This window comes from Apium graveolens, chromosome 7 (genome assembly GCF_009905375.1).
Source record: "Apium graveolens cultivar Ventura chromosome 7, ASM990537v1, whole genome shotgun sequence".
NCBI classification, from domain to species: domain Eukaryota; kingdom Viridiplantae; phylum Streptophyta; class Magnoliopsida; order Apiales; family Apiaceae; genus Apium; species Apium graveolens.
The window spans coordinates 267,634,759-267,653,041 of NC_133653.1; the positions used below are offsets into that span (position 1 = coordinate 267,634,759).

At 33.4% G+C, this 18,283-nt stretch overlaps 1 protein-coding gene across 1 annotated transcript; it reads left to right on the forward strand.

The window, feature by feature from the left end:
• Positions 1-15,563: 15,563 nt before the first annotated feature.
• Positions 15,564-16,496, forward strand: LOC141674910 (uncharacterized). The gene has a single exon (XM_074481609.1). The coding sequence runs from the start codon at positions 15,564-15,566 to the stop codon at positions 16,494-16,496; it is 933 nt and encodes a 310-aa protein (XP_074337710.1).
• The last annotated feature ends 1,787 nt before the right edge of the window (positions 16,497-18,283 follow it).

The window sequence follows — 18,283 nt, forward strand, 5'->3', positions numbered from 1 at the left end:
TTTGTTGTTTCTTCAGAAGAGCTTCATACTTTGCTTCTAGTTCAAGATAAGTTTTTTCTTTCTTTACTTTCTTGGGTTTCCTGTATTCTGTAGCAAAATGGCCTAGTTCATCACAATTGAAGCACCTTATCTTAGATCTGTCAACAGATCCAGTTTTGTAACCATTCTTGCTGTCAGAAGTGTACTTCCCTTTTCCTTTCCAGCTGTTGTCTTTGTTGAAAGACTGTCATTTACCCTTGAAGTATCTTGGCTTCTTTACTCTAATGTTAGAGAATTTTCTAGCCGAATAGGCCATTGACTGATCTAGCTCATCCAGTTCATCAAGAGTGTACAATTCATCTTCTTCTAATTCCAGAATGACTTGTTCCTGTGAATCATTTGTTCTTTGCTCACTTGGTGAGGCAACTGGAGTTTGAGATCTTGGCTCATCATTAGATGTTTGGCTTTCATTTACAATTAAAGCACTTGAGCCATCTACAACATGTCCTTGACCAGATCTCAATAATTTTCTTTGAATCATTTCTAGTTCATATGTTTTAAGAATTCCATATAGAACTTCCAGTGTTATTCTGCTCAAGTCTCTCCCTTCCCTGATTGCTGAGATTTTCTGTTCCAAAATGATCAGGGAGAGTAAGCAAGAACTTCAAGTCCACCTCTTCAGCTTCATAGTATTTGTCATGGAGCTGCAAGTCATTTATCAACTTGTTGAACCTTTCAAACACATCATTTATACTTTCTTTTGGCTTGGGCATTAAACCCTCATACTGTGAAATCAGCATCCTTCTTTAATTAGATCTAACTTTCTCAGTTCCCTCACAAAGTATCTCAATCTTTTCCCAGATCTGTTTGGCAGTGTCACAGTTGACAATGTTGTTGTACATTACATTGTCAAGTCACTCTATTAATATCAGCTGCAAGCCACTATCCAGGGAAACTTTTTCTTTTCAGGCTCAGTGTACTCAAAAGGGTCTTTTGGAGCATAATGAGCTGGAATGACCATATCACCATCAGTTGATTCTTCAACTCTAACCATAGGAATGAAAGGTCCATTTTTGAGAATCTGAATGTAGAGTGGATTGGTCATCTTGATAAACAACAACATTTTCTTTTTCCAAAGTGTGTAGTTAGCTTTGTCAAATGTAGGAATTTTGATGCTACTGATTTTCTGTGTATTCATTCTTCCAAGATCTTGAATCTGTTTACTTTCAAATTTTGCTATGATACCACTTGTTGGGAAATGAATAACACACAAAGGGGGGGTGAATTTGTTTTACTGTTTTTATGCTTTTCTTGAATTCTTTTTCTGGTTGAACAAAATAAATTGAATCTTGTAGTGAAATGTGTTACTGCAGAAGTTAAAAATGCAATAATAAAGAACACAAATCTTTACAAAAGTCACTTAATTTTATATTAAAATTAAGAATGTTTTGCTACAAAATTTCTAGGCTCTTTGTTGATAAAGAGCTTAGCTTCTTCTTGAGAGAGTTACAAGATTTTTTATCTAAATTGTTACAACTGACTAAAGGACCAGTGTTAACTTTATAATTTAGTTAACTGCTGGTTTACACAGTGTACAATAAGACATGCTATTAGCTTTAGTAAACTGTCACTTGTCATTTCCATTATAGGAAAAGTGTATCTTCCATTTCTGGCTTAGCATATCTTAGCATCCTGTGTTTACTTTGATCTTTCTTTGTCAGTTAATCTTCACCATTGATCTTGCACATCCTTCAAGCTGATTTTTGTAGACTTGTCAATCCAGCTGTTTGGATTGTTTGTTGATTGTTAATCTTGGATATTGAACTGATCTGCAATTTTGTACTTTGAGATTTTACCTCGAGATCTCCAGTTTGGTCTATAGAGAACTTGACATCTCGATAAGTATATTGGCTTATCGAGATCTTTAGTACTCTATAGTTAATTTGACTTGTAGAGGTCTCCCAGTTCTCTATAAGTGACTTTGGCTTGTCGAGATCTCTAGTCTTCATATCTTCACTTTGACTTATCGATATCTCTGAGTTCTCTAGTGACTTCTTAACTTGTCTGAAGGGTTTTTAGCACATAAACGCAACGAAAACGTAAATTTAAATCTTAAAAAACCCGAAACCCTCCGCAGGATCTATGCGAAAAATAATATTTAATTCCTAGTTCAGTATGTTTACCTTAAGAAGCTTTACGTTAATGGAAAGATGGAGGTCTTTAATGGCGATCCAAAAACGATGAACGGAGATCCTTAGCAGCTGCTCCTCAAGTGTGAAGCACTCCACCGGTATCCACCAAGAAAACGATGTAATAAAGGAGGAGGAGATGGAGAGAATTAGGGTTTTGTAAATCTTTTTGGTTGAGGCAAATATAGGGTCTATAATATTATATTTATAGGCAAAATTTCCAGCTGAAAATTTTCCCATAAAATATTATTATTATTAACCCTTTATTATTCTCACTAATAATTAAAACACCTTTTAATTATTAATCCTTTTTCTAAACTCTTTAGAAATAATTCTCTCACTTGATTTAATTTCCAAAAATTAAATTCTTAATTAATAATATTAAGAACATTTTCTTAATTAATTTATAATCAATTAAATCTCATTTAATCAGTTATTAAATTTGTCAATTAATTATTTATTTCATAAATAAATAATTATCAGCCATTATTAATTAATTCCTCCACCATTGAATCATTCTCTTTTATGGTGTGACCCTGTAGATTCAATATTAAGCCGGTAGTAGAAATAAATAATAATAAAACTATTTTATCATTATTTATATAAATTCTCTAATTCATTAAATATGATTAATTAATTAATCATATTTATTCTACATCGTGAGGGATACTTCTCAGCATATCGCGACTATCCGAATAATACAAATTCACTGCTTAGAATACCAAGAACCTATTCAGTGAGTAGTTATCGTACAATCAATTCCTTCTACCCTGCAATGTCACGATTAAATACAAGGCGGAACTTGTGTCAAGCCTATCTTATTTAATCACTTGCTTTCCCATTCACTATGCTTAGTTCTATTTAATATAAATTAGAAACTCCTTTCTAATTTCATTCACTCTGGCCAGAGATTCCTGAACTAGTATAAGTGGATCAGCATTGAACATTCTCTTCCTTCACTGGAAGGGGTAGATCCTTTATTGATCATACACTATCTTCGTGTATAAATTCATATACCCAGTAGAGCCCTTATAATTGTCCCTTGAGACTAAGAACTAAACCAAAGCATAGTTCAGTGTACACAAGATGACTATGATGACCTCAAGTCTAAGGATACTTGTACAACTATCACTATATGAACAACTGCTGACACGTGAGTGAACTTCATCAGTTGTTCAGCTGTGTGAGTCATGTTCAGTGAACTTATTCTATAATAAGCACCTACATACTAGCTATAGTGTCGCCACACAAATATCTATGAGAACAGACATCCTTCATAATGAAGCAAGCATAGTATGTACCGATCTTTGCGGATTATTAATTACCAGTTAGTAATCCTATGACCAGGAACTATTTAAGTTTAGAGTTATCATCTTTTAGGTCTCATTATTATGATCTCATCACAATCCATAAAAAGCTTTACTCTAAATTGTGGTATATCTTATTTAAACATTTAAATAGATAGAGCCCGCAATAAAAACAAAACAAGCCTTTTATTAATATCAATGAGATCAAAACAGATTACATAAAAGTTATTCCTAAATCCTCATACATGACTGGACTTAGGACATATCTCTTTCATTGTCGATATCTCAGAGTTCTCATATCAAATTTGACTTGTCGATATATCAGAATTCTCTAGTGAATTTTGACTTATCGATATCTCTGAGTTCTCTAGTGGAATTTGACTTATCGATAACTCAGAGTTCTCTAATGAATGTTGACTTGTCGATAACTCTGAGTTCTTTAGTAAATAAATGACTTGTCAATATCTCCAATCTTCATGTCTTCAATTTGGCTTATCGATATCTCTGAGTTCTCTAAGAGCTTTCCGGAGTTCTCTATAAGTCATTCTGTAGTTCTCGAATGACTTCTCTATAACACTAAATATGTGACTTGTAGAGATCTTGACTTAGAATATTTTTCCTAAAACAGATATATTCCAACTCCAAGCTTCTTCATAATTCTTCTGAGGCATGATCTTCTTGATCTTCTTCTAGATAGAATTCTTAGGCTTGACACTGTTTATAGAAAAAGACTCTAGTTTGCTCTTTTACATTTTTACAGACTTTAAATGTTACAAGTACAAATGCAGACTAAGATTACAATACAACTTACTTAGGGTTGTCAATTTGACTTAGTCTTGTTAAAGTATAGGCATGTCTTGCACAACACTTTTTAGTGTTAAAGTAATGGTTACTAGTACGCTTTCTGTTCTTTCTTTGTTTTTACAGTTACTGATATACATGTTGTTTACCTAAATGTTTTGTTTCGTTAATTGTTATCTTGGCCTCGGCTTGTTAAATATGTTATATAACTGCCTCTATGTTGTTGTAATAATTACTATTTCCAACAATCTATTTATCTAGCTATATAATAGTGTTTGATGAGCATTTGCTACAATCTAATTTCATTTTAGGTAAATACCACTAGCTACTTTACTACTTAATTGCAAAATTTTCATCGCCTAATCGCCTGACACGTTGTTGTATGTACCCAAATAAACATTGTTGTATCAGTGTATGTCCGACCAAGCAAAGCTTCTACCGGAAGCTTATACTCACTTTTATTTTTTGTACTGATTCTTTTAAATTTTGAATTTGAGCTTAAAAATTATTTCTCTTTCTTTCTCTATGTTTATTTTACTCTCCATTTTATTCATTTCATTTGTTAGGATCGAGCGCTTATCACTAGTCAAAACCAACTACTTGTGAAGAAGGCACTATAATATATAGTGTAACAGTCAGCGACACATTTCGATTTAAGGAGATGCTGGACACCCAACAATATCCTCCAGCATCTGCTAGCACTACCAAATTCCTGAGAAATGGTTGTTCCCGTGTGAGATCATGACTGTATAGCCTATTTTAGGCATAAATCTCATAAATATGTGCGATAGCGGGAATCGAACCCGTGACTTGTTCTAATACCACCTGTTAGGATCAAGCGATTATCACTATACCAAAAGAAAGTACTTGTATAGAAGACGCAACTATGACCTTTATAGTGTAGCAATCAGTGTCACATTTTGATATGGGGAGATATTGAACACCCTCAACATCATTCATTCTGCATAAAATTATCGAAGCTTTTTACATTTTAGGATGAATTATCATATAGAAGTCATGTATCTTTTGTCATAGCTAGAGATGTATGTTGGTTAAATCTAATATGATTGTTATTGATTACTTGTTTAGTTAGTATTTGATAAGATGTCCACAAAATGTTTATGAAGAACTTATTAATAATGATGGACCCTTGCATGCACAAAAATCTTCACCAATAAAATTTTTACAACTCATCAATTACACTTTTTAAAAATGTGCTCATGGACATACTAGACAAACAAAATCATGATAACCTTCTTATATATTCACGTTTGATGATAATTGTGCATAAAAAAGTTGTTATGTACATAAAAAACCGTTACATGCATAAAAAACTGTCTATGGCTCTGTTTGGGATTGCTGTTAAAAATTATTGTGCTGTTAGAAAAAGTGCAAAAATTGTTGTGTTGTTAGAAAAAGTGCTGCTGAAAAAAGTGCTGTTGTAAAAATCAGATGACTGTTTGGTAATTTTTTTGATATGTTTATGTTTTGATGCGAAAAATTAAAAATAATGATGTTTTTGGTAAGGTTTGATGGTAAAATCAACATCTGCTTCCCGCAACAGCTGAAAAGCAGCTTTTTCTAAAAGCATGGGGGGACTTGCTTTTTCTAACAACAGCTTTTAGACCAAAGGCACTTTTCCGAAAAGCAGCTTTTAAATTTTACCAAACAGTTTTTTAACTGCTTTTCAGCAAAAAGTTGTTGTTGCTTTCTGCAACAGCAATACCAAACACACCGTATATCTAAATCTATATAATCTTAAAGGCTACTATTGCCCATATAAAATTTACCCACTAATTTACCCATGACCCATGATCCATGACCCAATTTATTTTTTAACATATAAAACTTTATATTATACACATATCCATGGATCTTTCTCATAAATATTTATCCCAGCCCATTAATTAATACCTCACCCAAACTGCTCCATGATTATAGCAAATTAGCAACTTAACGTATGAATCAGCACATTATGTAACATATCATCATTCCCAATCAATTTTCAAAATTCAAAATTGTAAATGATTCTCTCATATATCTTTCAAGAATGGCGATACACACGATCAATCAATTATTTCTTCTTCTTTTTTTCTCCCTCCTTCTCTATCTTTGTTCTCTCTCAGTATCTATGTTCTTTTGTTTGGTTCTGTACACTTGAAATTCATCATGTTCTGCTTTTCTAGGCTTTGACTTTACGAACTAATATATACTTTGTATATATATGTTTATATATGGGTGATTGATTTGTGATTTATTTTTCTCTTATCAGATCTTATTGTTGAAGCATTTACACATCAAGATTCATCATGAATTAATCCAGGTACAATGGACTACTTTTACATACTTCTAACATTTGTATTTATGATACAGGTTTGGATTTATTTTTAAGTTTGTGTTACTCATTTGTATTTGATTATTTTTTTAATGTTTTTGCAATTTTATAAGTACCAATATGGTGAAAGACATTTTTTTTATCAAAACACGTGGAAATGATACGAGTTCAACCAAATCAAGTAAGTTCTTAAGACAATGATATTAAAATTATGGCCTTATATATTCTTTTAAGATTTTTTTTCGTGATTTGACATTTAAGTTAATTTTTTATTTGTGTAGTTTTTGTTTATAATATGTTTGATGAAATTTTCAAAGAGGTTTGTTATTTTTTTCGAGGTCAATTTTGTACATATGTATGGATGAAGCTTGATTTTAGTCCTGGTGGTGTAAATCATAGGATTTTTACTAAGAAGGCTTTACAGTTGCTTCTGGATAATTATCAAGAGTTTGTTGCAAAGCAGGTCTTTTTTATTTTCAGTGATTTATTTGATTGTATAGATGGACTAATTGCGTTTTGAACGATATTTTGATTCTATTAATGATTTACTTGATATTTGTTAGGACATGTTTCTTTGTAAAATTATAGTATTAGTTTATGAATGTAAGACATGTGATTATATTAGTTTGGGATATATACTATAAACTATAAACTCGTTGTGCACATTGAAATATGTAAAACTGCAAGAGGTCCAAAGAAGATAAAGTGAGCAAATGTGCAAAGTCATGGAAGCTCCAGAAGTCCCAAGAAGGACACAAGTTAATGTGCTTGCAAATTTTCTTTTTTAATTATTACTTGCAAGGTTGCTGCTGCTTTGCTCTAGAAATACTGTTAAATTGTGTAATATCCTAACATTTTTTTATTGTTGTTGTTATTTATTGTCTCACCTGTTCCCATTTGTAGATATTAGGAACTAGATTTGTTACATTTAACATTGAACAACATGCTTTTGGTAATGTTAACAAGAATCTGGTGGGCAACAAGGCTGACATGGATGAAAGCAAAATTAATCTAATCTATTCACTTTACCATTGTTCAGCTTCCACTGAATGCAGAATTAAAAGCAGTAGATTAAATGATGAGATCATTTAATCAAGAAAGTTTAGCTCTTGGAGGTTTGTAAATTTAATCGGAGCCTTTTATTCTGAAATTTAACTTGCTTTTGGAGATTTGAAAATATATTTTGTGTACAAAATAATTGAACTACTTACGGCCAGACGTGAATTTTCATTATTGGTTGCTTTTACCAATATTTTTCAAATCAGGTGGTACTTTTCACCAAAAAAAAAATCAGCCACGTGGAGGACACTTAATGATGTACCTGAGAAGGACTATCCGAGAAGGGAATGAGCCTTGGGTACAAATGATGAGGCAAATGTTAAAAAAATTAAAGCAAGACTTTAAAACTGAACGCTTTCGGACAAACTCAAGGAAAAAATAGTGTTCTGATACTGCCTTTGGGTGCCGGTTTTGAGCGCTCTATAATTCAAGTGGTAACAATGATTTCAGGCAACTTAGTTTGCATCAGGTCATTCTTATTAACATGTTTTTACTGATTATATGGAAATTAAGTGAACATAAATATGATCATGTATATACACTTCAATATGTATAACCAATATTTTATTATCTAGAAGGACCGGCACATTTTATAGCACCGCCAATACTAAAACCCTGATTTGTATTTAATGTATAGGTGGCCACTGTCGTCAAGGCACACAACGATTGCAATGCATAAGAAAGGTATTGGTGCAGGTTTCAAAAATTTTAAGATGGAGCTTGCAAAGGAATAATAGATACAAAATATCAGTGTAGGTTTCAGAGGTTTGATGGTTAGCGAAGGAGTGGCATGTGGAATGCTTTACTCAGATGGGACGCACTTTGATTGGAGGTGAGGTCAATACAGTGTACCAGGAGTGCTTGAGGCATTTATTTGCGAAGAGGAACATGGTTTTTTTGCGAAGAAAATAAAAAGTCTTATTGATGTTGGAGGAAAGAAACATGGTTATTTGCGAAAAGCTATATGTACCAGTTAAGAAATATTCAGCATATAACTTCTTTGGCCTAATAATTGGACCAAAATGAAACACACAAAAGAGGATGGAGATGGAAACCGGGAATAAGATTAGGCTAAGAGGTCGGGACTCCCTCAAAACAGCAAATAAGTCTGACATTACAGAGTGACGTGTCTACATAGAGGCAAGTAGTAAGAAATATCTTGATGGTTGTTGTATATATGGTTTAAAAACTGCTAATTCCACATTGATGACATGGCATGTAGTGACGTGGCATGTGGGTCCCACTTTTATGGTGTATTTTAAGAACCTATGGTAACACTTTTAGTAGCTAATGTAACATTTGTAAGCAAGCTTCTGAAACATTTTACATTATCTACGATAACAGTTTATGAAGCTAATGTAACACTTTGACAAATAAGAAATTGAAAATGTGCTATTGGTATTTAAGCAACCTCAAATTCAATAAAACATCCAAAACAACAAACATCTAACAAACATCCTCCCAAAACATCCAACCATTCAACAACCATCCTACTAAAACATCCAACCCCCTACTAAAACATCCAACAAAAGTTAAACTACATAAACAAAAGTTAAACTAGTTCACAACTTAATAGATAGCATTATACGCTTATAAACTTGAAAAATACTGGTACTAGAAGCTGTTGCGGCCAGTTATTGGAATGGAATCTACAAACTGTGATTTCATGTGCATTGCTTCCTGCAGATTGATTTTTGCTAGCCACAGTTGCTCACCTGCATTTTATATAAAAATAAACAACAATTAATATCTTTAGCTATGTCTTCAAAGAAATAAGAGGAACAAATTTTACATTATTTGGAAAGTCATTATTTTTTAAAATCTTACATTGTAATTATTTCTGTAAAGAAGTTAATAATTTTTTTCATTGTTTGGGTTCGATTTCTCACTTAAGGGTAGCAAATATTTTAGATAAGTATTATAATATGTCTATCAAGTTCTTTTGTTTAGCCTAGCAAATAATTTCAACTTATAACTTTTTGCAGAAATTATAAGTTATTTACAATTAAAGAACTATTTTTTAACAATTATTTAGCTCTAAAATAAAAATATAATTATTTTTTAACTTATATGTTTTAGAACTGGTATTGATCGAATACTGAAATATGTAGCAGAAGCATGATACAATGGATAAGAGATTAAAAGAAATGAGAAAACCTGATCAAATAGAGAAGCCTGGAGGTCATGATTTTCATTTACTGCTACAATAATCCAAGGCTTAGAACACATGCTAGCAAGCATATGTATTTCATGAGTAATGACAAGCAAGTTAGATTAGGTGAAAGGCAAGACGTTAAGAATTTAATAACTACAAGTAAACCTTACTTCTGGAAAATCACGAGGGCTTCACAAGTTTGCTACAAAGTAAACAAATAATTATATGGAACATATATAATAAGTTAAAATCAGAGCTGCTTCAGATTATCAAGGCCTTAAACTAGGTTTTTTTAATTCAAATGTCGATAAAATCTGTGATGCTTGATTTCTTATATAGTCAAATAATGAACAAGATAAATAACATGCCTCATTCTGACATGAAAAGAGCAAATAAGGTAGACGTTAAAAGTCTGGCCTTTCCAAAATCTAAAATAAGATGAACTTGAGGAATGTATCCTTCCAATGTGTATGACTACTTTAATTCAGTAGGGGATTTATGCTGGGAAACTAAACAACCAAAAGTACTGCTCATTTGGGTTCAAGCTAAATATTTCTATATAAACTAGGGCTTGATTAAGGAGGAACTAGCCCACCTGTCATTCTCATTTTAACAAACTTTAGCACTTAAATCCCATGCATTCGTATAACAAAGTAACAGATGTTGTAAATGGACGGATAAATATATGTACCCTGCAGGGTCTAGAAGAAGTCTATCCATGTATGCTATTGAAAGATGAGGAACTGAATACGTGTCTGAATCACCATTGGCAACACAAAAGAAGAGGCATTTTAGTACGAGTAATATATCATACTGAAGAAGCTAAAATTTAAGGTTTGATGATGGGTTGAGGATTAGTAGAATCAGTAGGTGTTCGAGCTCCCGAGGGAATAAGATCAGTAGCAATCCCTATCAACTTACCTGGTATGACAACATTGAATTTCATTTGCAAGCAAAATGCAAGATCAAACTGTTACTTCTAGAGGAACAGCTTGAGAGGATATCAAAGACTAAAATGAAAAAGGAAACAAATCCAACAACAAAGCTTCTGAATTCTTGAAACCATGTTTTATGTAGTCGAAACAAAAAATTTAGATCAAGATCTTTGAGAATCGTGTTAGCATCCAACTCTGCTTCGGGCTTATCAAAACTACGTCCAAGAGATGATCCTTTTAAGTCAAATCGTCTGTGAATTGTGTGTATTCTGAACATAAGAGATTTCCCATGATAATGAAGTGTATTTAAATTGTACAGGATTTGTGATTTGTGTTTGTTCAGAGTTGTAAAAATGCCAAAACCAAAATCATACAAGTACAAGTGCCTTCAAGTTACCTTATTCTGCGCTGTTTCATTTAATTTTACACAATGTAGTCCAAAGTACTTGGCAACCAGAGTGTTCTGGTAAGCACGCACATGATTATTATAGGCCGAGAGCATCCTTAGGAGGACCTAAATACGACATGAAAATTAAACCAGAGAAATTTTGATCAGAAAAGTGATTGCATTAGTTTCATGTGCATTATAAGAAGAACAACTTACTTTTACTTCAGCCTTTTTCATCATTTTGATCATGTATCTATCATCCTGAGTCAAGTAAAAAAACGAAGGTCTTCCTACATAACGCCTATGCAGAAAAGAGGCAATAAAGGGTTAAAAAACAAAACATAAAGATTTTCTAGATATAGGTTGAAGTGAAACAATGTGCACCCACTATCGTACCTGATTCCCAACTGTTAATTAAGCATTAATTCATAGTTTCTGTGGCCTTTAGAGATTGTTTCCATTATTGGAATTTCTAAATATTAATGTTTTAAAATTTTCAACATTTTCCAAAATTCTAACAAAATGCCACGGAAAAATCTTCACGAAACAGCTACTCCTACTAAGGTCAGCTTACACCTACCAGGTCTGTTAATGCTTTGGATTACCATGTACCTATAAAACTAAAAAGTCTTCACAGCATTAAATTTGCAACCGAAATCAACCAAATGCAACCACGACTATTTAAAAAACACAATATTCAATTTCAGTTGCAATAAGTTGAGACTGTTATTTCAGCTGCCTATAAAGAATGCACTTCAACTTACAAGAGCTCTATGCGTCGAAAAGGCAGCACAAAAGCTAAGCTTTTGACCAGTAAAATACGGCTGTAAGTAATCATGAAAAACTCAAATGCTAATACAAATTACACATAAAGAGAGAGAGAGAGGGGGGGAGAGAGAGAGAACTAACACAAGCAAACACCTTAAAAGCAACACCCTCCATTCAGTAATTTAACCCAACAACTAAAAACCCATGTCAAGAATCAACATACTCAACTGAAAATTTCAAGAAACAATAAATATGAGATACATAATCTTGGGAGTTTAAGCAACAAAATGATGAGTCCAACTTCAAAAAAATATAAAGACACACGCACCGACACAAGGAGAGAGAGAGAGAGAGAGGGAGAGAGAGAGAGAGAGAGAGAGAGAGAGAGCAGTTGCACGTACCTTTTCCTAACACAGAGAGGGGCAATCTATCCAGATGTATATTCAAACTTGAAATATCTATACAAAGTACTCAACCGATCTACTAGTCCAAGAAAAAACAAAGTCATTCAAGTGCAAAACCAAACGATGAACACCAATCAAAGAGAGAGATATTAGATGAAGTTTAAGGGATTATAGGTTAATTGAACCCTAATTAAAGGTTCACGACGAACCAAAGCCTCGACCCCAATTCAATCGAGGCCTAATTAGAAATATAAATCTCTAATTAAATGTTATAAATTGAATGGTAAAGAAAGAGAGGTTAGCCGGAGAGAAGGTACCGAGAGAGAAAGATGAAGCGAGTGAAATGGGTGGTCGAGTATATCTTAAAAAATCAAACAAAAAATTGGGCGCCCAGTAATACATATTTTACCCGCTTAGCCCAAATACGGGCCGATGCGAGTCCAATTAGATACACATATATTTATAATTTATATTTTAATAATAAAATTTAAATAATCATTTAAGAAAAGAATTAATTACTTATGTGTATTTTATTACTTCTACAATTCGTATATTTAATTTTTTAATTTTTTTTATTTTTAAGACGCATAAATTAGTGCTCGTATTAAAATGAGGGGAATATATATTTTAACTTTTTATTACTTTTAAAATTTACATATTAATTTCTTTAAATTTTAATACCTTAAAATATTTTTATTTTGAAACTTTTTAAAGTTTATTATGTATAAATTCGTAAATCATCATGTATGTAATTTATTCAATTCGTAAATCACATTAAATTATTATAAGTTTAATTTAAATTAATATTTAATCTTAAAAACATATTTTATTAATATTTTGATACTCTAAACTAACACTTTTACAAATATGTTACAAGCTGCAAAACTTTCGAGCTAATGCAACACCATGTTTTAGGCTATTGTAACACAAAAACCACTGTGTTATATTAGGCCACAATTAGCGTAGCTAAGGTAACATATTAGGTAACTTTCATTAGGAAAGGGGTTGCGATAGGTCATTTATGGTGTAGTGATGCATGTTTTCTTTCACAAGTTGAGCCTAAGAAAACTGAGGAAGCTCTACATAATCCTGATTGGATATCTGCTATGCAAGAAGAGCTAAATCAGTTTGAAAGAAATAAAGTTTGGGAATTAGTTCCTGCACCAAAGAACATAAGTATAATTGGAACAAAGTGGGTGTACATGAATAAAATGGATGAAAATGGAATTTTCACCAGAAACAAAGTAAGGTTGGTTGCAAAAGGCTACTCACAGGAGGAAGGAATTGACTATGATGAAACTTTTGCTCCAGTTGCAAGACTTGAAGCAATAAGGATCTTTCTTGCATTTTCTGCACATTCAAATTTCAAGGTATATCAAATGGATGTGAAGAGTGCATTCCTTTATGGTGAGTTGGAAGAAGAAGTTTATGTGCAACAACCACCTGTTTTTGAAGATCCAAAATTTCCAGATTTTGTGTACAAGCTACTCGAGGCTCTTTATGGACTAAAGCAAGCACCTAGAGCTTGGTATGACACAACGTCAGAATTTTTGCTTAAACATGGATTCACTAGAGGTACAATTAACAAGACTCTCTTCTACAAGCAGCATGGTGATGATATGATCCTAGTTCAAATCTATGTGGATAATATCATTTTTTGGTTCTACTAATGAAAAGCTATGTCAAAGATTCCCAAAGCTTATTCAGAGTGAATATGAAATGAGTATGATGGAGAACTAATTTACTTTCTTAGACTTCAAGTCAGTGAAAGAAGTGATGGGATATTCATCAGCCAAACTAAGTATGTCAAGGATTTATTGAAGAAGTTTGGCATGGTTGATTGTTCACCTACATCTACACATATGTCTACAGCTTCTAAGTTAGATGAAGATAAGAAAGGAAAAAGTGTAGACATTTCAGGGTATAGGGGAATGATTGGATCTTTATGTATTTAACTGCTAGTTGACCAGACATTATGTTTGCAACATGTCTGTATGCAAGATTTCAAGCCAATCCAAAGGAATCACATTTGATGGTTATGAAGAGAATTTTCATATACTTAAAGGGGACTCCACACTTGGGATTATGGTATCCTAAGGGAATAGGTTTTAAAGATGTTGGATACAAAGATGCAGATTTTGCTGGATGTGGGGTTGACAGAAAGAGCACTAGTGGAAGCTATTAGTTTCTTGGACAAAGACTTGTATCATGGTATAGCAAGAAACAATAATCTGTGTCAACTTCCACAGCCGAGGCTGAATACATAGCAGCTGGAAGTTGTTGTGCTCATGTGCTTTGGATTAGATATCAACTAATGGAATATGGCCTAGTGTTACACAAAATTTCAATATAGTAAACCCTGAAGCTAACAAGATCAAAACAAGATAAAGTATAAGACAAGATTACAACTACCGACCACAATATAATTATTACAACCCTTAATATAATTAAAACCAAATTATTCGATTTCGACTTGGAATCGACAGATAACCCAAAAGTATTTGATTCAGCTAATACACTTCACACTAACTTAATGTCTCTTGCTCACACAGCATCTACCCGATATGGCAACTGGAATTCCATGACACGATAGGGACCGCCAGGAATGCTCTTGCGAGCGGTGCGCCTAAATCTGGTCATCTTCTTACTTAACTGTCATGGTTAGATCAACACAAATAAATGAGCAAAAAGGCTCATCAAGTAACTTTATAAACAGTTCTAAATATCAGCATAACACAATAACTAAGGCATTCTATAACCAGTAACTAGGTGGCGGCATTCTATCAGTTTCTAGGAAAGGGTTCCAAAAGAAGGTTTCAAAGCTTTTAAGATTCAAGTTCGTATAATCAATGTTTCTCAAGATCAATCGATAGGGTTCTCATAGAGTTTCACACTTTCAGAGATAAATCGCTCTAAGCTATGAGCATCAATATAAAAGTAAAGTGACAGAGTTCTCGAATAAGATTCTCAGGACTTTAAAGAATATTCAATTCAAACTATTCAACTTTAAATCAAAAGAAAAGCATAACGCTTGTTGCAATATTTATAAAACTTTTACTTTTATTTAAAAATCGGGTATTTTTAGAACAATGTATGTTTACGCTTACATTACATCACAAGCCTCCTGTTGTTATTGTTATAATATACATACATATCAAAACTGTAATGTTTGAATAAATACATACCACAGCGCCTTGTTAGACCCAAAAACACAAAACCAAGAAAAAGCTTCAAGATTTGTAAATGGAGGATCGCACGGCAGATTCTCTTGTGGAAGAAAGAGAAGAGCTCATGGTTCCACCTGGTGCTGGAAACCCGACATTTAGAAAAGCCCATTTTCTCAAACCCATTTTAAGTAAAGATCCTCTTGATCTTCCTCCTCTTCCAAGTCCAATACTATCCTCAAAACTCAGTCTTCAGAATGCTGAAAAATCGATCTTAATATGCTTCAAGTCAAGCCCATCAGAAAAATGGAAGCTTTGGGTGAAAAATATGAAGCCCGGGTACCAAAAAATATGGAAGAAAAGTGGTATCTACCATGCGATCATGGCTTCAACTTACAGTGTGCCTGGAGATAAGATGTTAATCTTGGATATTGCTGAGTTTTGGTGCTGTGATACAAATACATTTATGTTTCCGTGGGGTGAGGTAACTATTACTCTTGAAGATATGATGCACTTAGGATGTTTATCTGTTTTAGGTTCCTCAGTTTTCACTCCTTTAAATGATGAGTCGGTTGTTGTTTTCGATTGTCTGATGAGTGGTGTCAAGGACATTAGATGTGCCAATGGAAATATGACTCCTTGTAAGTGGATGGAGCATTTTATGACTAGTTGTGATTATGTAGAACATGAAGCATTTCTTGTGTTTTGGTTGTCTAAGTTTGTTTTTCCTCGCACTCAAATAGTTATACAGGATATTAATGTGGCTATTCATTTATCCCGTGGTAATAGGATTGCGCTTGCACCTGTTGTTCTTGCTTGCATTTATAGAGATATGACTGTGTTACACGATTCTATTGTTAAGTCCGTTGGGTCCAAGTCTAGAAATTGTTTAAAGTTCACTGCATGGCACTATGATTTGGTGCAGATGTGGGTTTGGGAGAGGTTTGTTGGATTTAGGCCATTCACAAATGTCATAGATAGGGAAGAGCCTAGATCAGCACGGTGGAATTAAGTTGCAGAGCTTGACATTACAAATGTCTCGATGGCCTTTGACAGTGAGTCATCCTTTCTGTGGCGTCCTTATGGTATGATTTCGAGTAATAGTATGTTGAGCAACATGTACAAAGATAAGGAACAATGGGTGGTCGTTGAATCTGATAAACTAGAGTCATTTGCTCGATGCTTGAGAGCTTCTCAGTTAGTTGGATTAGATCATATTGAACTGTATTCCCCCCATAGAGTTGCTACTTGCTATGCAGTTTGGGTATGACCAAGATATTCCTCCCCTTGTCATGAATCCTGCTTTACGCAGTTATGACATGCCTATTAGAGGTGTAAAACTATATATACCACCTCGAGTTTTTGAATCTGATGTCTCTTCCCGATACGTGGCATGGAGGGGCCTTGTGGCTGTCAACGAGAAAATGGTGACAAAGAGAAACCACAGTAAAGAACTTTTGCAGTTGGTTCCTTGTGGACACAAGAAAAATGCAGAATCATCAGCCCCCGCTGCTTCTCTTATTGGCCGTGTTGAGGAAAGGCCAGAAAATGTTCTTACAACTGACCAACCTATGATTCCAGCGGGAAGATCTGATAGCTTTGATACAAGACACAATCTCGACGATGATCCAATATTGAATGGTTATGATGATGTTGGTGATGAGCTGGGACTGAATACTGTAACTTCAAAATTGACGGAATTGGTAATATGCCCGGAAGCTACTAAAAAATCAACCTGCATTAGCGAACCCGTGGCGACTAAATCTTTTGCGGATAAACAAATTGGTCCAACAGAAGATGCATCTGTGACTAGGAGTTTGAACTTCAATAACGAACCTTTGGAAATGAGTGCTCACGGTATGCCTTCTTCTGACAATGGTAAGAAAAGGAAATCTTCTATTGATTGGCAAACATCCGAGGATAACATTGCCAAGCATAGTCTGCCGTCTTTCGATAACGGTAAGAAAGTGAAATTTTCTAATGGAAGGCAAACACAAGTAGAAGAGTATGCAGTTGTGAGTCAAGAGGATAACGTGATTAATCTTGGAGAAGAATGCTGCGATGATCCTACATCGGAATCACAACACCCCGGACTTATGGCTCGTATTTCGAGGCTTGAAAAGATCATAGACGTGATTAAATTATATGTAACTTCTATTCCATATTGCAGGTAGTTGTTATGCTTGACATTTTGATACTGATTTGTAGAAATGTTATCAGAAAATGAAAAAGGGTTCAAAAGGTTGTATACTACTTCATTGCATGACCTTAGACCTTAGTACTTCCTTGTCAATGTGTACTCAATAACAGAACACAAGTCTGATCCATGATCAAGTGTGTACTAGTCACAATAGTTTGCCCTTGGTCACTTCTAATTACTATATTTATTTCATAACTAACTTAAATCCCGTGCGATACACAGATTCTCGTTAATATTTAAATTTTTTATTTATCACGTCATATTATAATTTTAAAATATTTATATAAATATAGAATAATTATAAATTTATAATAAAAATAATAGGATAACCTTTGATCGTAGTTTAGTAGAATAAGTATATTATATCTAGTAGTTTAACAATTTAATACACTATTTATTTATTTATTTTAATAATATGATAAGTTGTGATTGTAGTTTAGTAGGATAAGTAGACTATGTGTGTAGTAGTCTAATAAATTAATAGTTTAGCGGATATATAACACTAACTACGCTATTCTCGAAAACAAGTCACAGTTTAGCATATCAAATATGCATTTAATCTCTACATGATAAATATAAATGACATTCTGAATCAAACA

Excerpts from the sequence above, each read along its gene's own strand:
- LOC141674910 (XM_074481609.1), top strand. The coding sequence starts at position 15,564 with ATGGAGGATCGCACGGCAGATTCTCTTGTGGAAGAAAGAGAAGAGCTC.